Genomic DNA, 27,391 nt, shown 5'->3' on the forward strand with positions numbered 1-27,391 from the left:
GCACTGCATGCCTGCCATCTCCCTCTGGCCGAGCGTCGCGTGGCCCACCTACTCGCACGCCGCGCGCTACGACCACTGGTACACGACCAAGGAGCTCCGCACCTGCCGCCTCTGCTTCGCCCTCACCGCGCAGAAGATGGACGCCGAGGTGCACGCGGTCCTCCTCGCGTCGCTGCACGCGCGGCTGCGCCTCGAGGAGACCATCCCGGAAGACAAGTGCGACGACTTCATCGACGGCCTCGTCAAGAAGGGCGAGTACGGCACCGCCGCGGACGAGGTCAACTTCGAGTCGTCCGAGCAGCGCCGCTTCATCGAGGAGAAGTTGAAGAGCGACCTCCGAGAGAGCCGCGCGGAGCGCGGCTGGCTGTGCGGCTGCACGTCGCGGCACCCAATCTGGCGCGAGGGCGGCGCCTATGGCGGCTGCCGCGACTGCTTCGACGCGCAGCTAGTCGAGATGATCGAAACGCGCGCCCTCGGCGCCGACAACCCGCGCAAGAAGGCGTGGGTCGACGCGCGCACCTACGAGTGGGACGTCCACTACTTCTACCCGATGGCCGACGAGGCGGCGCGGGAGCTGATGCAGAGCGGCACGTTCACCGAGTCGCACAAGGAGGAGCTCAGGCAGCGGCTGCGTGCCGCGCGCGCGGCGGATGCGGCGGCAGAGGCGGAGGCCGAGGCGGTGGCTGAGGCGGCAGAGGAGGCGGCGAGGGAGAAGGCGCTGGCGGAGGCGGTGGGTTGGGCGGCGGCGGTGGCGGAGAGCGCGGGGCCCGACAACGCCTCGCTGCCGTCGGCAGCCGCAAGCGTGGCCGCCACGCCGGGCGCCTTTGCCTCTCGCGACATGCACATGTGCCCCGACCCCGATTACGCGGACTGCGCGGCGGAGTTTGAGTGTATGGCGTGCGTGGGGGAGGACGAGGGCGGCGTGCTGGTGTGAGCGTGTGAGAGGGCTGGCTCTGTGACACGCCTCTTGCTCTTCGGACTAGGTCCAGCCCTGGGTGGCGCAGGTTGTGACATTTGGCGATTCCGCGACTTACTGGGCCCCTGAGCCGCTACCCGTGTGCGATTTTTTGTGGCCCGGGCATGATACTGATAGTAAACGGGTCAGAACCGGCCAAACACAGGCTACAGCCCCACACACGCGCCCGCCATAGCTCCTGGAGAGCATGCGCGAGTGACGCGCTACAAGCCGCGAGAGTGGCATCAGAGGCAGGAACGACGTGCTCTTGCTGCACCTCGCAGCTGCACCGAGTGTGCTCGCAGTGTATGCCACGGCCACCGCCTGCGGCATTGCTCTCGTGCAGCTAGGCGACGCAGGTCCATCAGCAGGGCTCATCCAATGCGAGCGCACATTGTGCGTAGCCGCAGGCAGGTGGCAGTGCACGGCCGCACACCGGCTGTGGCGGCTCGTATGCCCCCGGCAGTGCTGCTAGTCATCAACTTGCGTATTAGGGCCGCAGCAGACTGCTGCTGTGGCAGCAGCAGCAGCAGCCTGCTGCCTGATTCAGTCAAGCCAGCGGCGCAGCGAGGCGTGCAGAATTTGCGTGGTTTTGTTCCTCCTGAGGCTGAGCGCATTCGAGCCCTTCGACCGGAGTTGGATGGTACCACGCGTCTCACTGAGACGCGGGGTACTGGCCATGGCCGGACTACGGAGCGTGAGGTGGCGAGCGGAGCGAGCGACAAAACAACGAGAAAAACACGGATCTGACCATTGTCACAGAACGTCAGATCTTGCGCCACCCAGAGGGCCGGACCTAGTCTTCGGTCCTCGCTCTTCCCGGTCGCGCGCGGAGTCTGGATTGTCGCCAGTCGCGAGTGCGCGGGTACGCGTGTGCGTGCGGGTCGGCGTGTGTGTGCATGTGTGCGTGGGGACGCGTGCATTCTTAATCATTCTCTTTGCGAACTTACAATACACACTCTCTAGCTGTCGCGCTGACTGTGGACTCGCGACAGCTGTGGCTGTGTGATGAACACACGCGCTCGCACAAGGTCTACCGATGCACAGTAAATTCGCGCCACCAAGACCGCGCGGCACGTACGCGCACTTGCCGGCCTCGAGGCGCGCTCTCCTTGCGCGGCATGCCCTGTGGTGTCAGCGCTTCGCCTCGGAGCCGCTCGACTGTACGAGAGTCGGGCTCCGGCCCTCGGTACCACGGCAGCGTCGGCGTGCTCCCTTCCGGCCGCGACAGGCGCGAGGCGGGTGGCGGTGCGGCGGCTGCTGATGCTGCTGCCGCGCAGAGCTGTTCGTGCACCCGAGAAGTGGCACACAGCTCGAAGGCGGCGTCGGCGACCGCCGCGCTGGCTCTCTCTCCTCGGCAGACGCCGCGTCGCGTCTCGGCGGCGGCAGCTACTTCGCCGCGAGAGTAGCGAGGCGACGCACGCGCCTCCGCTCTGCGGCAGCAGCCTCTAGCGAACGCGCCGGCATAGCGCTGGGCCGGGCGAGGGCGAGCCGAGAAACACGTGGTCACCGCCCTCGTGTGAATCGCTTATCCGGCGCTCGAGGAAATAACACCGTTCGGGCTTCAAGTTACTTCGAAACCTGTCACGGCGAAAGAAAACGGAGGAAAACGCGAGAAAAGAGAAGGGCTATTGCTCAAACTCTCTCTGAGAATTTTATAAAATCGACGGGGTTTGTGTTGAGGAGTGACCCGTGCCGCCGTGTGCCCCGCAGCGGCCTCGCTGGGCCAGAAAGTCGGCCCCGAGTGCCAGCAGCAGCCTCGTTGAGCCAGAACGTCGGCTCGCGAGGTGGGTGCTAGTATGAGCCCGATCCGTCGCAGTGCTCTTGCAGAGGCGGTTAGTGGTGCACTAACCCCGAGAAACCCTTCGGGTCACTCCTCATCGCAAAACCCTGTCAGCAGTCCTCCTCCGGGAATGTACGTAAGAGCCACATACATTGAAAATGAACTCGGGGAAGAATAGGTTTGCTGCGCTGTAGCGGCGACAGGCGACGGCAAAAATGCAAGCCCCGCCCCTGGCCACTGTGTTTAAATTCTTCTTTGAGCGTTATCGCCACGCCTCGGACCCTGCCGCGTACGTCGATCGCGTGCTTGTGGCGTTGCCCAAGATTGACTCTGCCGACGGGCGTGGCACCCATGCATTCGTCTCGTGGGCGGTCCGGGAGGGCAAGCTTGCACTCGCCTTCAAAGCGGCACTGGCCCTGCCGAAGAGCCGCAAGCGGGACGCATACGGGTCGAGCGTGTCTCAAGACGTTGCTTGGGAGGGCACCTGCGCACGCCTCGCTGTCAACTGCATGCCCTTGCACGAGCAGCAGTCCATTCAACGCCTTGGCGCTCTGCTGGAGGCCTGTCCGTGCCTTAAAAAGGCTCTCGCTGGCCTGGGCAGCGAGGCAGCGCTGCTGGAGCTCGCTGCACTTTGCCGCGGCCAAAGGCCAGATCCCTTCGCTGCTTGACCTCCCCTCCGGGCGATGCATGCTCGTCATGGACTTCTTCTTTGAGCGTTATCGCCACGCCTCGGACCCTGCCGCGTACGTCGATCGCGTGCTTGTGGCGTTGCCCAAGATTGACTCTGCCGACGGGCGTGGCACCCATGCATTCGTCTCGTGGGCGGTCCGGGAGGGCAAGCTTGCACTCGCCTTCAAAGCGGCACTGGCCCTGCCGAAGAGCCGGGACGCATACGGGTCGAGCGTGTCTCAAGACGTTGCTTGGGAGGGCACCTGCGCACGCCTCGCTGTCAACTGCATGCCCTTGCACGAGCAGCAGTCCATTCAACGCCTTGGCGCTCTGCTGGAGGCCTGTCCGTGCCTTAAAAAGGCTCTCGCTGGCCTGGGCAGCGAGGCAGCGCTGCTGGAGCTGCGCACTTTGCCGCGGCCAAAGGCCAGATCCCTTCGCTGCTTGACCTCCCCTCCGGGCGATGCATGCTCCCTCCCTCGGCGCCACCCTCACTGCCTCCGTCTGCGCACGCGGCGTGCACGCTGGCCGCCTCGTATGCGACGGACACCGGGGACGCAGCAATGATGGCCGTCATCGTCGATCGGCTCCTCGCAAGCATGCAGCCGGCATGGATTGAGAAAGCTCTCTCACACGAAACAGCTTTCTCCAAAGCGGCCATCCAGAAATTTGTATCGGAGAACAGCGAGTGCATGAGAGGCAAGCTCACGGAGTACCGTACTAGAGCCACAGCCGAGGCCACAGCTTGCCTGGGCCCAGCGTTGCCTGCAGGCCTCATTGAGGCCAAGGTGCAGAAGCGCCTGCAGGCCTTTGTGACGGCGAACTTGTTCACGCATGACTGGATGGCGTGCACGGCGAGCCGGCACGGCGACTCGGTCTTCGCCAAGTGCAAGCGGTGCACGGCCGCCAGCAGCCGTCTCTGGGGCTGGTCCGGAGCGGCGCTGGCGGCAGCAGAACTCGGCTTTCGCGTGCAGCCGACTCAGAGCCTGGCGGCAGTGCAAAAGTGGCTGGAGGGAAGGAAGTGCGGGAACCTGTTTGCAGAGCACGAGGTCATGCTGCGGCAGGTGTTCCAGCATCCAGGATGACGGAGCAGCTTCGTCGGGAGAGGAGATGGGGATCTCTGCAGAGAGAGAGAGAGAGAGAGAGAGAGAGAGAGAGAGAGAGAGAGAGAGAGAGAGAGAGAGAGAGAGAGAGAGAGAGAGAGAGAGAGAGAGAGAGAGGTGCGCCCAGGTCCTCCGACCCATGTAGTTTCCACCTCTTACTTGTACTGATCTCTTACTTGTACTTATCTCTTTTTAGTCCTTTGAACATACACATTATGGAACATGCCGGATGGCGTCTGCATCGCCGTCCGGTGTGGTCGGGAGAAGGTTAATATTCTCTCCTGACCGCATTGGGGACTAGAATCAGGACTAGAATCGGGACTAGAATCGGGACCTAGCCGACACCCACAGACTCCATCATCGCATAGCAACCTGCTCCTGCGTCTCCACCGCGTCCTGGTGAGGATCGGCCGGCGGCGGGGCTCCTGCCCGTGGCGTCGCGTTGCGCTCCTTGGACTTGCTGGCCGCCTTGCCTTTGCGGCGTCGGGGCCGGCGTCGGGGCTTGCTTGGCGGTGGGAGGTCGGCCAGCCACGGGCACAAGCCGGGCGGCACCACCTCGTGCAGCTTCCACGGCACCTCGTGCATGAGCGTGTGCATGAGCCTCTGCTCCCGCAGCTCCTGTGTGTGCGCGCGCGCGCCGCTGCCGGGAAAGAGCGGGGCCCTCGGGGTACGCCTCGCCCGGCCCCCTCCGAGGGGGTCGTGATCTGAACCGGAGAGGGGGGGGGTCGGCCTTGAGAGCGTACGGGTGCTCTCACCGCGCCAGAGGCTCTGCCTCCCCTCTCGGGGATTAAACTGAGGGATAGGGGCGGGGATCCTCCCTCTTCCCGCCATCGATGCCGGGGCTCAACCAATCCGGAGAGGTCATTACCATTCCTCCATACATCCTCCCAGCTTCGACGGCGGGCGTCTAGGAGTGTGTCGTCATGCGGAAAGACGTGCCCGCCCCCTCTTTTTTTCTTGTTTGGGCCGACTCATACGCCCCCCACCCCGCCGCTCGGAACGAAATTAGGAACGAGACAGATGCCCGACCGCCTATCGCTCCAATCGCTCCGTTCCTCCCTCCAGTCCTGCGCCTCTGACCTCTCCGAAGCATCCCTCTTCTACGACGAAGTCGCGTGTGAATCGCCGATTCCGCGCCGGCCGCCTCCCGCTGCGCGTGCAGCCTCTTCGGAGGCGCCGTCCGGAAACGACGAGGACGAGGCGGGCGCGGTGTGGGTCGTCGCGGCGGGCGGAGAGCGCGTCTTCTTCCCTCGCGCCGCCGCCGCAGTCTGCACGACTCTGGCCACCGCGGTGGAGCTCGACGGCGAGGGCGGAGGCGCACTGACGGTCGATGCGGGCGGCGGGCGCAACGCGCTAAGCCCCGCCACCCTCCGCGCGGCGTGCGGCGCTTGCCTTCGTCTTGGAGGCGGCTCGACGTCCGCCGACGTTGTCGCGGCGGCGCCGCTGCCGACGCTGCTCCCGCTGCTGCGCGCGAGCGGTTACCTCGGCGTGGACGCGCTAGGGAAGTGTCTGGGAAGTGTCTAGGAAGTGTCTGGGAAGTGTCTAGGCTACCTCGGGGTGGACGCGCTGCTTGAGCCGCTCTGCGCGCGCGTCGCGGCGGCGCTGGTCCAGCTGTCGCCTAGCGCGGCGCGCGCCGCGCTCGGCTGTGGAGGAGACGGGGCGGGAGGAGGTGAGGCGCCGCTCGATGACGCGCCGAGATACCCCGAGACGACCCGAGATTGCAATCTCCAGGCGAGGCGCCGCACGAGGACGCGCCGCTGGAGCCGCTCTCGACTCGCCCCGGCAGCGCAGCTCTGGCTCGCGCGCACGGCGGCGGCGGCGCCGCCGCGCCGGGATGCAGCTCCGCCTCCGCCGGCAACGCAATCACGGTGGCGGCTGGGGCCGCGGGCACGGCGCCAGTGTGCGCTGTATGCGGTTGCAGTGCCGCCGCCGCCGTGGGGCCGCCGCCGCGCTCGCTCTCGGAGGCGATCGGGGACGAGTATTGTGTGGAGGAGTTGGTGGCGAGGCTGCCGCTGTGCTCTCTCGCTCGGCTCAAGGCCTTGACTTAATTAAGTAGAGGTGTGAATAGACGCTGTTCACAGCTCTCTCGCTCGGCTCAAGGCGCTCTCCGAGGCGTGGCGCGAGCGGTGCCGCGCAGCTCTCTGCGGCTGGTTCGACGCTGTCGCGACGGCAGACCGCGCCGCCCTCTAGACACCTCCTAGACACCTCCTAGACACCTCCTAGACACCTCCTAGACACCTCCTAGACACCTCCTAGACACCTCCTAGACACCTCCTAGACACCTCCTAGACACCTCCTAGACACCTCCTAGACACCTCCTAGACACCTCCTAGACACCTCCTAGACACCTCCTAGACACCTCCTAGACACCTCCTAGACACCTCCTAGACACCTCCTAGACACCTCCTAGACACCTCCTAGACACCTCCTAGACACCTCCCACACACCTCGTAGACACCTCCTAGACACCTCCTACACACCTCCTACACACCTCCTACACACCTCCCACACACCTCCAGACACCTCCTAGAGACTTCCTATAGGCAGACCACGCCGCCCTCTCCCTCCTCCTCTCCACCGCAGCGGACGGCCTCGCAGCCGAAGTGGCGGCGGAAGCTGCGGCGGAGGCGGCGAGGGGGGAGGCGGCGGGGGAGGCGGAGGCGGCGAGGGGGGAGGCGGAGGCGGCGAGGGGGGCCGCTTTTGGGGAGAGGGGTGGCGGGCAGCTGTGGCGGCGAGCGGCGCTCGAGGTTGGACTCGCGGCGGCTCGTCGGCTGGACAGCTCGGACTCGGCCGTCCGCCTCGCCGCGGCGCGAGGGATGAGAGGGCGGAGACGTCGCCGGCCGCGTCGTGCGGGTGGGAGCCCGCGCCTCTTCACACCGCGCAGCTGTGAACAGGCTGGTTGTCGCCACCCTGCGGACGCCGCCGCCGCTCCTCCTCTCCGCCCCGCCCGAGGCTCCGTGGCTCGTGGCGCTGGCGAGGCGTGTCGCCGACCAGGTTTGGCTCGAGATTCCCCGAGATTACCCGAGATTACCCGAGATTACCCGAGATTACCCGAGGCGTGTCGCCGACCAGGTTTGACTCGAGATTACCCGAGATTACCCGAGATTACCCGAGATTACCCGAGGCGTGTCGCCGACCAGGCTTGGCTGGTGGCGGAGGAGGCGGCGGCGGCGGTCGCCTCGGCAGAGTGGCTGAGCGAGGCGACGGCGGAGGCTGTGCGGAGGGAGCTGGGGCGTGTGGCAGAGACGGCGGACGGGAGGGAGGCTGGGGGCTCACGCCACCGCGACTCCACTTGCCTATCTCTCGGGTCGAGTCGAGCTGCCTGTGTTCAGGCGCGGAATCTCGGTTAGTCTCGGGTAATCTCGGGTGATTTCGGGTAATCTCGGGCAATCTCGCTGATGAGATGTCGGGCCGTCTGTGCTCAGGCGCGGGCACTAGCCGCCGCGGCGCTGCGGGATGCTCCGTGGGACAGCGAGCGCGCCTCGCTGCAGCGGCGCTGGCAGCTGGCCCCGCAGGACACTTCCTAGACACTTCCTAGACACTTCCTAGACACTTCCTAGACACTTCCTAGACCCTGGCAGCTGGCCCCGCGGGACCGGCCGCACGCGGGGTCTTGGAGGCGCTGTGAGCAGCGTCTCTTCACACCGTCTGCTGTGAGCAGGACCAGCTGAACGCCGAGTTGGAGAGGCGTGGCCTTGGCTCGCGCGTGAGCTAGACCTCCTAGACACGCCCTAGTCACTTCCTAGACGCTTCCTATAGGCGTGGCCTTCGCTCGCGCGTAAGCGAGGCCGGCGGCGGAGGCGCAAGCGAGGCACGGAGGCGGCGAGGCGTGTTCCATGGACCGTCGATGAGCCTTCTCGGAGCTGTCCTGTAGGTGGCGGAGGCGTGCTCAGCAGTCGGCCTAACGGATCGGCGGCGCGCGCCGTGGCGGCGATCGTCGACGATGAGCGGCGGCGCGGGACCCTCCAGGCGGCGAGGTTGGCCGAGGCGGCGAGGTTGTTTGAGTGAGTGAGGGGGACGTCTAGACCACGCAGGGGCACTCGTGAGAGAGAGATTTGTTTCGTTTTACCTCTCGAGTTTTCAGAACACGGGAGGCGATGAAGGGCCACGTTTAAAGTGAGGCTCAGCCTCAGGCGGTGCGCCGTGCGCGGCAGAGGTGAGCGACGGGTAAGGTCTAGGTAAGGGAAGGTAAATTTCTCCACACACACAAGTGGTGGGGCAAGGGGGGGCGACCCTCGCATGCCATCTCCACACCCGGACATGGCAGGAGCCCCACGGCATTCAAAGTGCAAGCACTGGCCCGGTGCACGTGGGTGAGCAGCCTGCCCCTCCCTCCCGACAAACCAACTCCCGCACACACACACAATCGCACTCTGGCCATCGAATGACTCCGAATGACTCACTGTGTGTGCTATAAGACAAAATCTCCGCAGACAGCCAAAACGGGCCGTGCCGCGTTTGTGGTAGCTGCGCGTGCGGGTAGTCCGCACGCTCGGCCTCGCTCGCAGCCGCCGCCGCAGCCTTCTCCGCCTTGTTCTTCTTCTGCCGGGCCTTTTTGGCCCTGCGAGCCGCGGCCCGAGCTTCCTTCTGCTCCTCCGTCGGCTTCTCCTTCCGCGACGCGGTGCGCTCGATGAACGAGCGCTCCGCCGCCTGCACAGGCTCGCGGTCACCCGCGGCCTTCTCGGACTTCAGCTCGACGGTCGCCGTCCCGTAGCCAGGGACCTCAACTTGAGCTGCGACACACCTGCGAGCCTTGCGGCAATGAGACAGTCTTCCATGCAGAGAGATCCTCCCCACGCGGAGGTCCCCCCCCCCCCCCCCCCCTGCTCCTCCCCCCCTCCCCCTCCACAGGTGCGGCGCCTCCTCCTCCGCTGCGATGGCCTCTGAGGCGTCGGACGCCGCGTCGCGCGCCCTCGAGGGCTTCGGCGACGCGAGGTCGATCGAGCGTGTCGGATCGATGGGCTCGTTCGGCTCGGCCGCCGGGTCGCCCGATGAGGGCATGTCGGAGGTCTCAGTGCCGGGCTCTGCGGTGCGCACCTCTCTCTATCCCGCGCGAGCGGAGGCTGCGGGGCACCGCACGCGCATTACCACCCACGCCCCCGACGCCAACCTGTTCTTGAGTACGTGCCGATGCTGCCTGCGGGCGCACGCGCGGCGAGCGTCGAGCTCGAGGACTTGGGGAGCCGCGTCAAGGGGGCCGCGGCGGCGGCGAGCGGCGGCGGTAACGGGGAGGCGGAGGGCGGCGGCAACGGGGTGGGCGAGTGGGTGAGCTTCGACCCCGCGGTCGCTCGTGTGTAGATAGACTCCTCGACTCGAGAGAACATGAGCTCAGGCGTCAGGGCGTGTCACGAGTGGAGCCGTCGAGTGGCGCGTTAATTCTTTTCTTGAGGCCGCCTGTTCTTCCCACCAGCTCGCCTGCTCTCGCCTGGGTCTTGATTTTCGTTTTCTTACGACAAAGTACACAAAGAGAGAGAACCTGAGAAGACAAGAGAGAGAAGACGCGAAGCGGCTGAGCTTTCAGAGAGGCGTGGCAGCTCAACACTCAACAGCGGCAACGCCCGCGCACACGCCCGGCTCGGGCCGCTTTTTCGAGCGGCCGCTGCGCAACTTCGCGCTGCTGCACGTGCACACCTTCTCGCCGCCCTTCCCGTGCACAAAGCCGCTCTTCGGGCTGCGCCACTCGAGCGCCGCCATGTCGCAGGACGCAGATGACATCGCGCACGTCGCGCGGACCCTTCGCGACCCGACGACCGCGAAAGATGCGGCTGTGAGAGAGCTGTCGCGACGCGATTCCGGGAGCGAGAGAGGCAGAGGGGAGGAGCGCGCGTCAGAACGCAGCTTGGTGTAGACCAAGACGGCAGAGTAGAGACACGACTGGACTCTCGCTGGAGAACCAGGTGCGACAGTAGGTCGTGGCGCGCTGTTTACTACTGAAAACACAAACAAACGTCGACCACGCCCCACCAGGGCTCTCAACATTAGAGTCCCTCCTGGCCTCTCAACATTTCGGAAGCTACAACGCGAACACGCCGTCATTCACAGAACAGAGCAGCTCCCCGCAGACAAACAAGCTGCCGGGGCTGTGAAAGCGCGAGTGACTGAGAGGACGAAGATCACGAGCTGCGTCTGTACCTGTCAGCATGTCGTCCACGAGCCGCATCTGAGCGACCCCCAGCATCTCGTCCACGAGAGGAGCTGGCTCGAGGGCTGGCAGCGTGAGAGCGTGCACCCGCCGGGCCTGAACGCGCCACGCCTCCCGCAGCTCTGACGTCGCCTCACCGTCCTCTACACCGGGCCTCTCAACACCGCTCGCTAGCCTGTCGGCGGCCCTGGCGCCCATGGTACGTGCTGCGGCCCATACAGCTCGCCTGTTCCACATGTTCGAGACGTACAACCGACCGCCGGCGATCACGAGGTCGCACGGGTTGAAGAAGCCAGTAATCGTGCGAAGCCTGGCGCCCTCGCTCGTGCACACGTGCAGGCTAGGCGTCGCGTCGATCCCTGCCTCGCGTCGTTCCTTGGCCCCCTCTGACGCCGACAGACCGCAGCAGTCGGCGATGATCACCAAGTCGTCGTGCACAGCGATCCCGGCTGGCTCATGCAGCCAGCGGAGGCCGCCTTCTCCAGTTTCTCCGCCAAAGGTAGTTTGTATCCTCATCCGACCCGCCTCGGTGTTGACGACAATCACGCGACAATCACCCCCCTCGTTTAGGGTGATGAAGAGCCGCCTCGCCGTGGCAGCCGCCGCGACGCGCAAGGCCGATGGGAAGTTCCAGCGTCTCGAGGAGTTGAGCATCAGGCGTGCTGATCTTCATTACGCGTTTCGGCCCGATGCTATTGTGCGACGGTGTATCATTCACCTTATGCCACCGTTGCATATCCCTTTTTGCGACGGTGTATCATTCACCTTAGGATATGCAACGGTGGCATAAGGTGAATGATACACCGTCGCATATTGGGACAGACGAAGTCGAAGAGGGCCGTGCCATGGTCAGGGCGCCGTCAGACGAGATAAGCACGAGGTGGTAGTTGTCAACAAAGTTGTCATCGATGACATCCAAAGCGGCCATCGCAACGCACGCCTGCGACCCTGGGGCGCGACCGCGGCCAACTTAATTTATTGCGACGGCCCACATCCGTAGAGACTAGAGACCAGTGTACGGCAAGTCCTCGAGGGAGAGAGTCTCACTCACCAGAGAGCACCCCACGCGACAATATGCGCCACACGGAGCAACGCGCTACGCGGAGTCCGTGGGCGGAGCTCCGCGGTCTATCACAACTCCACATATGCACAGCACTCGTTGTTGTGCAACCACAGTGACCCGGCTCGCGCGCATGCACACCGCACACGCGAGAGATTTCAAGAGAGACCGGCAGACCGCACACTCAGGGTCATGCGGGGACTGCAACGACTAAGGTCCATGCACAGGGCGCACCGGGCGAGAGGTGGGAGGAAGGCATCAGATGCCTGCCCATATGTCTGCTCCCGCCGGGCAGTCCCCCTCCCCTCTGGGAAGACCGTCTAAATGCGGTCCATCTCCGGGTTCTCAGGGGAGACCGCCGGCTGGTAGCCCACAGGGTCCGCGTTCTGGTACGCCCCCTTGTAGAGCATCCAGAGCAGGAACTGCCCCCGGTGGTTGCACACGGTGCCCGGGGCACACAGGAGGTACCCGCAGAAGAAGCAGCGCCAGAGGTTTGCTGCCTTGGTCACGTACATGCGGTCCTCCGGCGGCTTCGAATAAAACGAGTCGTCTGGGTAGGTCGGGTTGGATTCGCACAGGAAGCACAGATTCTTTGGGATGCAGCCGAGGTTGGTCCAGGTAGGCGTGCCTGAGGCAGCAGAGGGTGTCGAGAAAGTCGTCGTCAGCCACTCTTGCTAACTCACCAGGAACTCACTAAGTCTCCGACAGATCGCGCTGGATCTCTCTACGTACCTCCGCCGCACGGCAGCAATCCGGAGTGGTAGCCGCTCAGGATCAGCGCCTTTGAGATGTGGCCGTAGCCAATCTTGCGCATGAAGGGGTAGCAGCCCGCGTACTTGGTCTTGTTGGGGCTGAAGGGGCAGCATCCCATCATCGGCCAGACGAAAGGGGCGATCGACGCCGGCGAGTCGTCCTCCACCCACCTGTTCAAAATCAAACATCATATGGGGAGGGTGTTCGATCTCTCTCGAACGGCATGCCGTTAAGAGCACCGCTGCGCGTTGATCTTTCCCTCCTGCGGGAATTTGTCGGTGCCGAACGCGTCGTTGTCGATCAAGTTGTGGGCGATCACTTCGGCCGAATCCGGCGTGAAGGCGAGAATGGAGTCGAAAGTGATGAGCCGCACCTTGGCGTTGTACTCGACGGCGATTCGGACCGCGGCGATCTGAGCCTGGGCGCCGCCGAGGCTCCACCCCACGATCGTGATCTTCTTGTCGCCGTCCTTGAAGTGGCACTCCTCGAGCGCCTACAGTGAAGCGCGCCGGCATCATAGGCCGACAAATGATAAGCGGGACTTGCGCAATTGGCGAGCCGCCTCTGTCAGGCCCTTCATCGTGTCGGTGCTGGCAAACATCTTGTCGTTCGCCTAAGGGCGAGAGGTGCTCTGGCTAAGTCTGTGTGGGGGCGTGCGATGCGGGCGTGGGGTGTTTGTGGACACCTCGAGCTCGTGCGTGTAGACGCAGTACGTGTGTTCGTCGTTCGCCTTGTCCGTGACCTTCAGTTTGTCGGCCGTCCATTTGTCGTACCCAAAGCAGGGGCAGCAGCCCGGGGCACCGCAGATGCCGTCTTGGCAAAGAACTTGCCCGATGAGTCCATCCGGGCCCTCTGTCCCCGAGAATGAGAGGATGTACGAGCCGATCTCGCCCGCGAAGGGCACGCCCCCGATCTCGTACGGGTTTCCCACCTCGACGAGGAAGAATCGGTCGTCAAGCCAGTACTTGCACCCGTTCTCGAAGACGGAGCCCATCGCAAGGTACTTAGTGTCGCCCTATTAAGAATGAATCCGTTCGGGGTCCGGGCACTCTCGGTCTCTCGCACCGAACGGCCTGTCGTTGAGATGCACCGACGCGGGCGCGTTAGGCGACAGAGGGCTTCCGCCGTTTGCCTGGTCCACCTGCTTGAGCACGGGGACGAAGTCGACCTTGTTGTACTGGTACTTTAGCGGGCCACAAATCTTGTCTTGGCACTTGCCCAAGCACGTGTCGGGACGCTCGTAGTACGAGTTGTCCAACGTAAACGGGCCGTCCTTGTTCTTGTTTTTGTCCGGCACGCTTATGCTGAGCTTCGACTGGAGCATCCAGAAGGGGGCGTGCGAGCGGATGTCTTCATACAGGTCCTGCAGCGGCGGCTGGTTCGCTTTGCGCTGCTCCGCAACGTACGCCATGGATGGCTTCGGCGTATTGGGAGGGTACCTATTGGGAGGAGCGATGGGGTCGACACACACTGGGACCGGGGCCCCGATGGACCGAGGGCTGACGGACATCATGGCACGTGTGATGATGCGGCGGCGTAGAAAGATGCTCCTGCACAGGGAGAAACTCATCAGCTGCTACGCCCCGATTAGCACGCATGGGGTGTACATTGGCTCGTGCTAAGCATGATGAGGGCGGTGAGTCCAGAGGAAAGGAGGCGGTGGGACCCAAGCGAACGCTGGCGGGCGATCGCTGCGCCAGGCTGGCGGGCGATCGCTGCGCGGGCGCGCTAGCGTGAGGCCCAGGCTGGCCCCTTCGGGCGAACTGAGGCGATGGTGGCGCGGCGCGGCGGTGGGGCAGAGGAGCTCTCGAATCGCGGCGGCATGCCTGGCAATCGAGTGTTGGTCCGCGGATGATTGCCAAGCTCACCGCTCTGTTTCTGAGCGAAATTCTTTTTGGGTACCTGGCCAGAAAAGAGTGGACCGTTACGGAAAAGCATGCGCGACGCTGCCTCTTTGCACCGCTCGCTCGCGGCTGCGGGAGACATGGCCGCCGATGCGGCTCGCACTCGCTCGGCGGGCCTCCGTCCCACAGCCGCCCGGGCGTGCCACGGGTCTGCCTGGCGCTGCGCTGCTCGCACGCTGCACTGCACAAAGCTGCGACAACAAGGGGAGGCTCCTGAGCTTGAGGGTTGAGCAGTGCAGCTGCGGGCGCTCGTGGGCGGCTGTGCAGTGGTGAGAGTGCCTGATTGGAGGCGAGCTGGTGCTGCGCCAGGGTGCGCAGCATGCGCTCTTGCTCTGTGCTGAGGCATGCTGGCTGGCGCCCAACACAATGCCCTGGATGCATTGCTCCACGCCGTGCTGGCTGGTGCAGTACTGCCAGTGCGCCGACTGGCGCGCAGGGTGCGCGTCGCCGCGCGTGGCACGGGTGGCTCGAGAGGCGCGGCTGTCGTTCAACCCCGCGGCGCATGTGCGCCGCGGAAGCTGCTCGACAGGCTGCGGGCATCGCTGCGGCAGAAAGCGCCCGCCGTCTGCTTTGCTTTCGCCCGCGTTTTACGACAACTTTCGGTTTATCATAGCCGCCGAACTTTACCTCGCTGTTTCTTTATAGGCGTCTCGCAGCTGCGTATTCTCGTATTATCTTCGAGTAGTTGCGTGGGGGCGGTATGTATTCTCGTATCAGTAGTTAGTGTCGTGTCCACTAGCTCCGAGTAGAGGGCAGCGTCCTGCAGTTAAGGGGAAACCTGGTACGCGGGGCTAACCCTCGGAGAGTATTCTTTAGCTCCGAGTAGAGGGGGCGTTCCGCAGCTAGGGGGACCCACAGCGCGAGGGAAAATTCCGCCGCTGGGGGAAACCCGGAGCGCAGAACTAACCCTCGGAGACGTGTTATGGCCCTGCGAATGCGCGCCCCCCCCCCCTAGCTAGGGGTCAGGGCTCTCTAGCCCGTAGCCCGATGCCGATCATCCGGCCCGCTGGATGCGCTTCTCAGCTCACCGGCCCTGGATGTGAGGTTGCCGACTGCACTCCAAGTGCTCCAAGTGCTCCAAGTGTGTCGAACCTGTGTGCTCATACATTGGATTGTCATCGCCTGTGAGTGCGAGAAGGGCTAGCCGCAGGCAGCTAGCCCATGAGAAGAGCGTCCATAGACACCTTACTAGACCCCACATACGGTCTCGTCCGTGCCTCGCAGGCCGGTGAGATTGCTAGAGGTGGAGCAAGCTGCTCTAGCCTCACATGTCACTTCCTGTCGTCTGTTGTTTGTTGTGCCCTTGTTTGTGCCCTTGGCACCGTGGAGTGCTGGGGGGGGGCGACAGGGAGGATGTGGCCCTGAGTTATGTGTACGCCGACTCAGGGTGTGTGGCAGCCAGATGGCTGTGTGTCTTGTGAGCCTGTTTGTGTCTGTGTGTCGCTCGTGCGTGTCGTCATCATCTGTCCAGCGTCCACCCATACCGCGTTGGTGTCCAGTCCGAGCCTGGCTGTTCTTCACCTTTCTACCTACCTACCTACTGCCAGTGCGCGCCAGTCCCGTGCCCAGTGTCGTGAGAGGGAGTTTTCTTGTAAAATTATTTTTCTGGGGTCCGTTGGCCTCTCTGTAGGGAAGAATTTTTGATGCCCGTCAAGACGCCTGCTGGGTCGCCACCGGAGAAGATCAGCGTGTAGAAGATCATCGAGTAGTACGGGACCGAAGCGAGACCGCCGCCACCACGGAGAGGGCGAGAGCGGAGGTGGCAGAAGAGGGCAGGACCTGCTTCATGGCGACGGAGGACTTCACGACGGGCGAGGTCTTGACGGCCTTGAACGCGTCGGCCGAGGCCAGCGAGGCGATGACGATGAACTTGAGCGCGAGCATGAAATGTGGGGGGACCAAGTGCAGTGATGACCCAAGAAAAACCCGCGTGCGGGGTGTCGAGTGTGCGGTGCCCGGTGCTTGGTGGCGGTGCTTGCAGCAGCCTGCTTGGGGTGAGAGATCTTTTGGCGCCCAAGAGAACCCCCCCCCCCCCCCTCTCTCTCCTATGCAGTTCCTGCCTCCTCACACGTAAACTACTGAAATGGACCATTATGCAGGCAGAGCGCAACCAGCCGCGCGGGGCGGGACAATTATCGTCGACGCTCTCAGAAGTTGCGCACCACGTCGTCGATGGCCTTGGCGATGTACTTGACGTTCTTCGAGGTGACGCCGGCCATGGAGACGCGGCCATTGTTCAGCATGTACACGTGGTGCTTCTCGACCATCTGCGTGCACTGCTCTGGGCTGAGACCGGTGAAGGGCTCGCCCCTCTCCGTGCCGACGAACTTGACGAGCAAATGTGGCGACCTAATCTCGGGCAATCTCGGGTGTGGCCTCGAGTACTCTCGGGTACTCTCGAACTTGACGCGCAGAGGTGCGGCGACGTCTTGCGCGCGGAGAGCAGCACCTAGTGCGGTGACAACACTTGACTGAGGAACAAGCTAGCAGTGCGGCGACGTCTTGGCGGAGAGGGGCGCGCGCCCCCTTGAGTCTCTTCCGCTCGCCCGCCTGCACACCACGGAGTCTCGAGACGAGGCGCGTAATTCATGATTCAACTCGCCATTTATTAATCAATCAACCCGTCCTTTTCAGTGCATCGCCTGCACGGTCTCGGCGAGGCACGCGTCCCCCACGCTGACTCCCTATAGAGAGAAGAGAAGGCGGTCACACTTCACACACACACACACACACACACACACACACACACACACACACACACACACACAACTGTTTGACGCGACTGAGTCTACAGATGGGGACCAGCAACGGCTCCCCCGCCTCGACCAGCCTCGGCCCGCCTCGGCTCAATCTCGGCTGAATCTCGCGCGCCTCTGGCAGCATCGGCTCGCCGGCCTCGTCAAAGTCCCCCTCGCACGCCTCGCCGCGCTTCCGCGTGCATGGCTCGCACACGCGGCAGCGCTTCAGCCTCTGCGCCCACGCCGCGCCAAACGGGCGCGCCTAGTCTCGAGCAATCTCGGCGAATCTCTCCGAACCTCGCGGGTCGAGCTCCGTGCCAAAACGCGGGCGCCGTCTCCGGCTGCGCCGCGGCGCGGCCCGCCGCCTCCCTCGCCCGCTGCCTGCCAGCCTCCCTCGCAACCTCCGCCGCCGCCCGCGCCGCACCTCCCGCGCCGCTGCCGCCCGCGCCGCCGCCGCCGCCGCCAGGACCGCCGCAGGACGGCCGAGGCGCGGCGGTGGCGGTGGCGAGCCTCCGCGTGGCGGCGGCGGCGGCGTGCTGCGCCGCAAGCACCGCCGCCTCGGCCGCCTGCTCTGCCGCCTGGTGTGGTTCGGGCGCGGCCTGGGTGAGTTCAAGACGCGATGAAAGACGCACTTCAGTGCTTCATAGATTGCGAGCCTTTGCGGCGGCGGCCTCGGAGGCGAGCGCCGCGGCGGCAGAGGAGGAGGCGGAGGCGGAGGCGGAGGAGGAGGAGGAGGCGGCGGCCCGGCGCTTCGACAGAGCCGCCTGGGGCGCGGGCGCGGGCGCGGGCGGCGCGGCGCCGCCCACCGCCCGCGCGTACGCCACCGCCGCCTCCACCGCCGAGCCGAAGGTGCCGATGTGCTTTGCCCGCCCGTCCACGCGGTGGTCCGCCCGGAAGGCGCCGCTGGTGGTGTCCTGCCGCACGCCCTTGTACCCGGTGCTGCTGCTGCTCGAGAGGTGCAGCCGCAGCCCCTCCGCCTGCTCACAGCTGCAGGCTGTGAAGAGGCGCCGTCCACACCTCGAGCGTGCGGCCGCAGCCACTCCGCCTCCTCCGCCACCGCCCCGCTGTCGTCCTCGCCCCCCTCGTAGCGCCGCGGCCGCTTCTCGGAACCTTCTCGGAACCTTCTCGGAACCTTCTCGGAACCTTCTCGTAGCCTCTTCGCTCCGCGCGAACCGCCGCCGCCGCCTCCTCCTCCACCGCCGCCCCTTCCTCCTCCTCCTCCTCCTCCGCCGCCGCCGCCGCCGCCGCCGCCTTGGCCTCCGCCGCCGCCGCCGCCGCCGCCTCCCGCGCCTGCTCCCCCTCCTCCTCCTCCTCCTCCTCCTCCTCCTCCTCCTCCTCCTCGTCCTCCTCGTCCTGGTCGTCCTCCTCGTCCTCGTCGCCCGCCTCGCCCTCCTCCTCCTCCTCGCCCTCCTCCTCCTCCTCGCCCTCCTCCTCCGCCTTGCCGACAGCCTTCGCGTACGCCACCGCCGCCTCCACCGCCGTCTCAACAAGCCGATGTAGACCTTGCGCCGTCCGCCACGAGTGTCGTTGCGTGACGCCTCGTACCGCCCGCTCGGATGGGCGTACACGCCCTTGTAGCCTGTGTTGCTGCGGCTCGACACGTGGAGGCGCCACCCCTCCACCCACTCCCCCTCGCCCTCCTCGCCCTCCTCGCCCTCCTCGCCCTCCTTGCCCTCGCCGGCGCCGCCGCCGCCGCACTGGCCGCAGTACCACTCGCCCTCCGGCACGACCATCCCCGGAGTCAGCTCGAAGTCACACTCGCACCCGTCGCAGACGATCTGCGTCACAACCTCAAAGTCGCAGCCGGCAACCCTCCTGCCGAGAGGCGTGAGGGCGTAGAAGGCGCTCGCGTGCAGCATCCCCTCCCTCTGCCGAAACGCGTCCTCCTCGTCGGCGCTCGAGAAGAGCCTCGCGACCCAGAAGAGGGCCAACTCAGTTCATTCGGCTCACTCAGTGCATTCAGCTGATTGAGAACATTAGAGGTTAGTTCAGTGGATGCACCTCGCGGCCCAGAGAGGCGCCGGCCGCGTCTTCTCCTTGGTGAGAGTGGTGACGACTGTGTGCCGCCGCGACGCGTCCCCCAGCTCCTCCGCCACGCGCTCGACCACCTTAATGAAGTGAATTACCGGTAATTACCTCAACGACCTTAATCAGCTCCTCCGCCACGCGCTCGACCACCTTAATGAAGTGAATTGCCGGTAATTACCTTAACGACCTTAATCAGCTCCTCCGCCACGCGCTCGACCACCTTAATGAAGTGAATTGCCGGTAATTACCTTAACGACCTTAATTAGCTCCTCCGCCACGCGCTCGACCACCTTAATGAAGTGAATTGCCGGTAATTACCTTAACGACCTTAATCAGCTCCTCCGCCACGCGCTCGACCACCTTAATGAAGTGAATTGCCGGTAATTACCTTAACGACCTTAATCAGCTCCTCCGCCACACGCGCTCGACCACCTTAATGAAGTGAATTACCGGTAATTACCTCAACGACCTTAATCAGCTCCTCCGCCACGCGCTCGACCACCTTAATGAAGTGAATTGCCGGTAATTACCTCAACGACCTTAATCAGCTCCTCCGCCACGCGCTCGACCACCTTAATGAAGTGAATTGCCGGTAATTACCTCAACGACCTTAATCAGCTCCTCCGCCACGCGCTCGACCACCTTAATGAAGTGAATTGCCGGTAATTACCTCAACGACCTTAATCAGCTCCTCCGCCACGCGCTCGACCACCTTAATGAAGTGAATTGCCGGTAATTACCTCAACGACCTTAATCAGCTCCTCCGCCACGCGCTCGACCACCTTAATGAAGTGAATTGCCGGTAATTACCTTAACGACCTTAATCAGCTCCTCCGCCACGCGCTCGACCACCTTAATGAAGTGAATTGCCGTAATTACCTCAACGACCTTAACCAGCTCCTCCGCCACGCGCTCGACCACCTTAATGAAGTGAATTGCCGGTAATTACCTTAACGACCTTAATCAGCTCCTCCGCCACGCGCTCGACCACCTTAATGAAGTGAATTGCCGGTAATTACCTCAACGACCTTAATCAGCTCCTCCGCCACGCGCTCGACCACCTTAATGAAGTGAATTGCCGGTAATTACCTTAACGACCTTAATCAGCTCCTCCGCCACGCGCTCGACCACCTTAATGAAGTGAATTACCGGTAATTACCTCAACGACCTTAATCAGCTCCTCCGCCACGCGCTCGACCACCTTAATGAAGTGAATTGCCGGTAATTACCTTAACGACCTTAATCAGCTCCTCCGCCACACGCGCTCGACCACCTTGTCTCGCGATGCGGTGCCGTCCACTCCGCCACACAGCGCCTGCAGGATGAAGTGGCGCATCGTGCCGCGCCGCAGCCGCTCCACGCCCCCCTCCTGCTCCTCCTCCTCGCTCCCCTCCTCGCTCCGCTTCCGCTTCTGCGGCCTCGGCTCGGCGTCTCGCGCGGCGGCGGCGGGCCTGGCGGCGGCGGGCTTGGCGGCCGAGGACGAGCCGAACGCCGGCTTGGCTCCGGAGGCGGAGGCGGGCTTGCGGCGTGGCGGCATCACGGCGTGCGGATCGACGGCGCCGATTTCGCCGCGCAGCGCCTCGCCGGCGGGCGTGAGGGCGTAGGAGAGGGCGCGCGTGGTGGCGCCGGTCCCCTACAGGCAGAGGGGTGGGGGGGCCGGCTTGCACTCTTGTGGCGCTGCCCTCGAGGTCTCGAGGGCTGAGGACGGGCGCCACCGCCAGAAGTCACGTGTCCAGGAGGTGTCCAGGAGGTGTCTAGGAGGTGTCTAGGACGTGTCTAGGAAGGGTCTGGGAAGTGTCTAAGACGTGTCGAGGAAGTGTCTAGGAGGTGTCTAGGACGTGTCTAGGACGTGTCTAGGAAGGGTCTAGGAAGGGTCTAGGAAGTGTCGAGGACGTGTCGAGGAAGGGTCCGCCCCGACGCCTGGACAGACGCCACCGCCCAGAGGGGCGCGGCGGGCGCTTGCCCCGCCTGCCCCTCGCGAGACAAGCAGTCGCGGACCAGGGCGGGGACCGGCGTCGCCGCGCCCGCCAGCGTCGGCACCAGCCTAGCCAGCGCCGCAGCGTACTCGATCAGGTCGGCCGTCGCCTTTCGTCCCGCGTGCAGCGCGCTCAGCGCGAGCCAGCGCGCGCTGCCACGATCCAGAGCTGCCTATAGGAAGTGTCTAGGAAGTGTCCAGGAAGTGTCTGCCACGAGCCAGAGGCCGGCCCCCCTCCTCCGCCTCCTCCTCCGCCCCCACCTCCTTCTCGCCCACCGCCGCCGGCGCCGCCTCCCTCGCCCCCCCGGCCGCCGCCCCGGTCTGCCGATAGCCCTGCTCTGAGGCGGTGCCTATTCACACCTCTAGCTGTGAGCTAGTGCTCTAGAGGTGTGAATAGGTAGCCCAGCTCGGAGGCGGTGCCGCAGACCGACGCCTCGGTGTACCTGCGACCCGGGAGGAGCGTTGCTAGTCTAGACACTTCCTAGACACTTCCTAGACAGCCGGGAGGAGCGTTGCTAGTCTAGACACTTCCTAGACACTTCCTAGACACGTCTCTTCACACCTCTAGCCGGGAGGAGCGTTGCTAGTCTCATTGCTATTCACACCTCTAGGGAGCTATTCACACCTCTAGCTATTCACACCTCTAGGGAGGAGCGTTGCTAGTCTCATTGCTTTGTTGTTGTCGTTGTGAGTCTGTCGCTCGCTCGGCCTCTACACGCGTGGGGGCGAGGAAGTGTCTAGGAAGTGTCTAGGAAGTGTCGCTCGGCCTCTACACGCGTGGGGGCGAGGGGGGGTCTCAACGAGGGGCGTGTGGGGGTGGCAGTACCGGGTCACCCTCGGCACTTCCTAGACGCTTCCTAGACACTTCCTAGACACTTCCTAGGCAGCACCTGGCCGGGTCGCTCTCGGCCCGTTGCATCGCGCGCTCGTACCTGCTCACCGCTGCAGGTGTGAAGAGACGCCGGCCCGCCCTCTCGGGCAGGGGTGCGCCACAGCGCTCGCACTTGCCGCGCAGCCGCTCGCTCATCTGCTGCAGCGACTGCTCGCTCGGCCACTCCACCAACCCTCGCCCGTCGATCCTGTTCACAGCTGGAGGTGTGAAGAGACGCTGCTCACACCATCACTCCACCAACCCTCGCCCGTCGATCCTGTTCACAGCTGGAGGTGTGAAGAGACGCTGCTCACACCATCACTCCACCAACCCTCGCCCGTCGATCCTGTTCACAGCTGGAGGTGTGAAGAGACGCTGCTCACACCATCACTCCACCAACCCTCGCCCGTCGATCCAAATCTTGCGAGGGGGCGCCGCCGCCTCAACCGCCTCCGACGCCGCCTCCCCACCGCCGCCCGCCGCTCTGGCGACCGGCTCAGCCGCCGCCGCCGGAAAGTTGAGCACCGCAGCGGCGCCTGGAGGTTGCAATCTCGGGTGATCTCGGGGCACTTCGGCTGCGGATGGCGGGCACCGCAGCGCCGCGTCTAGGAGGTGTCTAGGAGGTGTCTAGGAGGTGTCTAGGAGGTGTCTAGGAGGTGTCTAGATCTGTGGAGGGAAGTGTCTAGGAGGTGTCTAGGAGGTGCCTGGGAAGTGTCTCTAGGAAGTGTCTAGGGAAGTGTCTAGGAAGTGCCTGGGAAGTGTCTAGGGGAGTGTCTAGGAAGTGTCCCTTGAGGCGCCGCGCCGCCGCGTCGTACGCGCGCGCCGCCTGGAGCTCGCTGTCGAACTCGCCCAGCACCATCTCCGTGCCGCGGTGCCTAGGAGGTTGCGACCTCTCGAGGGTCACCTCTCGGCGCGTCTCGGCTGCGGAAGAAGGTACCCCCTCGGTGGCGCGGCACTTGATGCGGGCGAGCCACTTGCGGCTGTGCGGCCTGTTCACAGCTAGAGGTGTGAAGAGGCGCTGTTCACGCCACGACTGCGAGCCACTTGCGGCTGTGCGGCCGGTAGGAGTGCGGCGCGGACACGCCTGCTCGTTCACAGACATGTCCCATCCTCCCAGCCACGCGGCTAGGCGGCCGGTGAGGGCGGGGCGCGAGCGCGCCGCGGTACGAGGAGTGCGTTTGGCGCGGCTTGAGCGGGGCTCGAGATTGCAACCTCCGAGATGCCCCGAGATCGAGCGCGGCTCCGCCGCAGCCGGCGCAGTACCAGTCGCCCGCCGGCGCATCCGCCCCCGGAGGCAGCTCGAAGGTGGCCTGTTCACGGCTAGCGGTGTGAAGAGACGCTGTTCACACACCACCCCGGAGGCAGCTCGAAGGTGGCCTGTAAGGTCCGGTCCGGTAGGGTCAACTTCTCCACACACACACACACTGAGGTGGTGGGGCAGAAGGGGCAGAAGGGGCAGCAGAGGGGGGTCGGGTCGATGCCGCCTGTGAATCAGCGAGTGTGAACGTAGAGGAGCTGTCGGTGCACTGGCCCCGAGGCGGGGCAGCCCCGACGCTTGCCTCGCAGCCGTCGCAGACGATCGCCGTGACCAGCTCGTCGCCTAAAATTAAATCATGGATTCCTAATTAATGATCCGGTAGGTTAATTATTCAGAGGTGTGACGAGCCGTCGCCTAATTAAATTCATGGATTCCTTAGCGGCGTAGCTTAACTAGTCGCGACCACCGTGACGGGCTCCTCGCCCTCGCTCTCGCCCTCCCCCTCCCCCTCCTCCTCCTCCCCCTCCTCCCCCTCCATCGCCTCGGGCCCGCCCTCGCTGCGCAGCATCGCACCGCGCAGCGCCTGTGCACGGACGTGGCTCGGACGTGTCTCGGACGTGTCTTGGACGTGTCTTGGACGTGTGTCTTGGACGTGTCTTGGACGTGTGTCATGGACGTGTCTTGGACGTTTCGTGGTGTGTCATTAACGTGTCTTGGACGTGTCTTGGACGTGTCTTGGACGTGGCTCGGACGTGTCTCGGACGTGTCTTGGACGTGTCTTGGACGTGTCTTGGACGTGTCATGGACGTGTCGTGGCGTGTCGTGGCGTGTCGTGGACGTGTGTCATGGACGTGTCTTGGACGTGTCGTGGCGTGTCGTGGACGTGTCTTGGACGTGTCTTGGACGTGTGTCTTGGACGTGTCTTGGACGTGTCTTGGACGTGTCTTGGACGTGTCGTGGCGTGTCGTGGACGTGTCGTGGCGTGTCGTGGACGTGTCTTGGACGTGTCGTGGCGTGTCGTGGACGTGTCTTGGACGTGTGTCTTGGACGTGTCTTGGACGTGTCGTGGCGTGTCGTGGACGTGTCATGGACGTATCGTGGACGTGTCTTGGACGTGTCGTGGCGTGTCGTGGACGTGTGTCGTGGACGTGTCTTGGACGTGTGTCTTGGACGTGTCGTGGACGTGTCGTGGACGTGTCTTGGACGAGTCACGGGCTCGGAGCATCTCCAAGTGAGTCGCCTCGCCCGCCGCCGTCAGCACGACCACATAGCCCTCTGGCCACGACGCCTCCGCCGCCGGAAGGGCGGCGGCGGCGACGGCGGCGGCACCGTCAGCGCAGCGCTGGCGGACGGCGGCGGCAGCGGCGATGGCGAAGCCAACGGTCGACACCGCGGCGGCGATGGAGGCGGCGGCGGCGGCGGGCGGGGTCGCCTTTGCCGCCTCCGCCTCCGCCTCCGCCTCCGCCTCCGCCTCCGCCTCCGCCGCCGCCTCGTCCGCTTCCGCAGCCGACCGCGCGTACGCGGCCGCCGCCTCCGCGGTAGCGGCGGCGGCTGCAGCGGTCTCGGCAGCCGCAGCAGCGGCCTCATGGCCGCTGTCGCAGGAGCGCTGGCGGACGGCGGCGGCGGCGGCGATGGCAAAACCGGGGATCGGCGGCACAGCGGCGGCGATGGCGGCGGCGGCGGCGGCGGCGGGCGCGTCGCTGGCGGGTGGTGCGTCGGCGACGATGGTGCCTTGCACGGAGAGAACCGCCTGTGGCAGCCGAAGGCAAGGTGAGGTAAGGCGAGGTAAGGTAAGGTATAAGGTGAGGTAAGGTAGCTTCGCTGTGTGTGCAGGCCGAAGAGCAGACGGCGTGGGGGCGAGCTCCGTTAATTAGTTCATCAATCGGTTGATTGATTAATTAACTAGGTGGACGGCGAGTGGCGGAGCTCCGTTAATTACTTAATTGCTAATTAGTTGCCACGTTCGTGGTTAATTAATCAGGTGGGGACGGCGTGTGTGGCGGAGCTCCGTCGCAGGCCGAGGGCGGAGCGGAGCCAGCTGTGGGCGGAGCGGTGCGGCGCGGTTGGCGCGGTGGCGGGCCGCGAAGTAGCGATGAGATATGTCGGAAGGACACTGCTTCGTGGGGAGTGGTGATGCGACGCCCGAGAGACGCGGAGTCCGTCTGCAGCTACACCCGGGGCGGAGGGCGGGCGCGGCACCTGCCACAGCGGCGCCGCCTCGCGCGGCTCGCTGGCGAAGGCGGTGCGCCATGTTGCGGGGGGGACGCACGCTCCTTGCGGCACGCACTCCCCACGCGCGCGCCTCGCGCCGTCGAGAGCGTCGCGGCACGGCACCGCAGTCGCAGGCGGCGCCTCCAGCAGCGCGCGCAGCACGCACCAGCGCAAACTCCCCTTGTCCGGCAGCGGGCCGCCGCCATGGCCGCCGGCCCCATCCTCCCCTCGCACCCGCCCGCCGCCACGCTCCGCACGTCGCTGGCCGCCGCCGCCCGACGCGCGAGCAAGGCTGGCTCGCCTCAGCGTGAGATCGTCCTGTTCACAGCTAGAGGTGTGAATCGGCGCTGCTCACACCATCAGAACGGCTCGGCTCAGCGTGATTTCGTCCCGCGCCTGCGCCAAAACGCCGCCGCCGCCGCCGCCATCGCCGCCGCCGCCGCCGCCTCCGCCGCGGCCGCGGCCGCCGCCACCCCGCGCCCCCCCCTCCTGCGTGGCGGCCGCCGGGACGCTGGCGAGGCGGCGAGGGAGGTGGCCGCTAGTGCCTGGCCACTTGCACTCTCCGCCCGCCAGCTTGCAGGTGCGGCACGGGAGGGAGACCTGTTCACAGCTGCAGGCTGTGAAGGGGCGCCGTTCACACCGCGAGCTTGCAGGTGCGGCACGGGAGGGAGACCTGTTCACAGCTGCAGGCTGTGAAGGGGCGCCGTTCACACCGCGAGCTTGCAGGTGCGGCAGAGGGAGACCTGTTCACAGCTGCAGGCTGTGAAGAGGCGCCGTTCACACCGCGAGCTTGCAGGTGCGGCAGAGGGAGACCTGTTCACAGCTGCAGGCTGTGAAGAGGCGCCGTTCACACCGCGAGCTTGCAGGTGCGGCAGAGGGAGACCGAGTCCAGGTATCGAGGACGCGCCTGTTCACAGCTAGAGGTGTGAAGAGGCGCCGTTCACACCCTCAGATGCCTCGCCTCCTCCCGAAGCGACGCGCCGCCGCCGCCGCGTTTCGCAGCGAGTAGTCCCGTCCGGTCAGATTGCAAGGGCCCCGCCCGCCGCCGTGCCGGTAGCCGCGCGTGCACAGCGGGTGCTTCTCGCACTGCCCCAGGCCTATAGGAGGTGTCTAGGAGGTGTCTACGGAGTGGCGAGGGAAGCGGCTGCCTGTCGCGCTGCCCCAGGCCAGACAGCGACGCCCTCGCCGCCCTCTCGGCGGCGCTGCCCCCCTCCTCCCAGCCGTCGCCGTCCTCGCGCCGGCCGGTGGCGGGTGGCGGCGCATCAGCCTCGACGAAGCCGCAGTCGACGACGTCGTCCTCGTCCTCGCACGCCTCCGCCCCTCCATACGTGGCGAGCACAAAGTGCACCACCACCTGCTCACAGCTAGAGGTGTGAATAGACGCCGTTCACACCATACGCGGCGAGCACAAAGTGCACCACCACCCCGTCGGGCGGCGGCGAGGACGAGGCCGCGACCATGCCCTCCTGCTCGGCAAAGACGCGCCAGCGAGCCTTGCAGCTGTCTGGCGAGCGGCCGAGCGTGATTGCAATCTCGCGCCACGGCACGCCGCCCTGCCTCAGCCGCAGCAGCGTCGCGTCCTAGTTGAGTATCAACTAATTAATCAATTGATTTTAATCACGTACTGCCGCAGCCGCAGCAGCGTCGCGTCGCTCCTCTGACGCCGAGAAGAGAGCCGCGCCGTGGCTTGGCTGCTGCCGCGTGTAGCTCGGCGGCAGCCGTGGCATCCCCCGCCGCCGCTTCGCTTCCCCCAAGGCTTCTTGAACCTCCTTCTCTCCTTGAATGACTGCTGGCACTCTTCATCGTCTGGACTAGGACCAGAACGTCCCCCTCTTGCTGCGTACGCGAAAACCCTCTCCTATTGCTTGGTATGGACGGGTCCATATCTCCTCTCCGGGGAAACCCCAGATTACGCCCCCGGCGGGGGAAGGGATTTTGAAATTT

General features: G+C 64.9%; 4 protein-coding genes across 4 annotated transcripts; 1 reads left to right on the forward strand and 3 right to left on the reverse strand.

The window, feature by feature from the left end:
• Positions 1 to 295: 295 nt before the first annotated feature.
• On the forward strand, positions 296 to 1,904 carry EMIHUDRAFT_443157 (hypothetical protein). The gene is made up of 2 exons (XM_005779917.1): positions 296 to 988; positions 1,756 to 1,904. The coding sequence occupies exon 1, from the start codon at positions 455 to 457 to the stop codon at positions 932 to 934; it is 480 nt and encodes a 159-aa protein (XP_005779974.1). The 5' UTR covers positions 296 to 454; the 3' UTR covers positions 935 to 988; positions 1,756 to 1,904.
• A 9,727-nt stretch (positions 1,905 to 11,631) lies between these two features.
• EMIHUDRAFT_424205 (hypothetical protein) lies at positions 11,632 to 12,583 on the reverse strand (the record flags this gene model as incomplete). Its single annotated transcript, XM_005779918.1, has 2 exons — positions 11,632 to 12,337; positions 12,442 to 12,583. The coding sequence occupies 2 exons, from the start codon at positions 12,581 to 12,583 to the stop codon at positions 12,030 to 12,032; spliced, it is 450 nt and encodes a 149-aa protein (XP_005779975.1). The 3' UTR covers positions 11,632 to 12,029.
• On the reverse strand, positions 12,571 to 14,007 carry EMIHUDRAFT_424206 (hypothetical protein; the record flags this gene model as incomplete). The annotated part of the gene is made up of 6 exons (XM_005779919.1): positions 13,971 to 14,007; positions 13,553 to 13,901; positions 13,148 to 13,477; positions 13,025 to 13,075; positions 12,702 to 12,955; positions 12,571 to 12,632 (listed from the first exon to the last, which is right to left on the reverse strand). Coding segments are annotated over exons 1-6 (1,050 nt in total), but the record flags the coding sequence as incomplete, so codon positions are not given.
• An 8,289-nt stretch (positions 14,008 to 22,296) lies between these two features.
• On the reverse strand, positions 22,297 to 23,260 carry EMIHUDRAFT_235669 (hypothetical protein; the record flags this gene model as incomplete). The annotated part of the gene is made up of 5 exons (XM_005779920.1): positions 22,297 to 22,324; positions 22,794 to 22,853; positions 22,935 to 22,967; positions 23,023 to 23,062; positions 23,242 to 23,260. 5 exons carry the CDS (start codon positions 23,258 to 23,260, stop codon positions 22,297 to 22,299), a joined length of 180 nt encoding a protein of 59 aa, XP_005779977.1.
• Positions 23,261 to 27,391: the final 4,131 nt, after the last annotated feature.

The sequence above is a fragment of the Emiliania huxleyi genome, assembly GCF_000372725.1.
Source record: "Emiliania huxleyi CCMP1516 unplaced genomic scaffold EMIHUscaffold_223, whole genome shotgun sequence".
NCBI lineage: Eukaryota > Haptophyta > Isochrysidales > Noelaerhabdaceae > Emiliania > Emiliania huxleyi.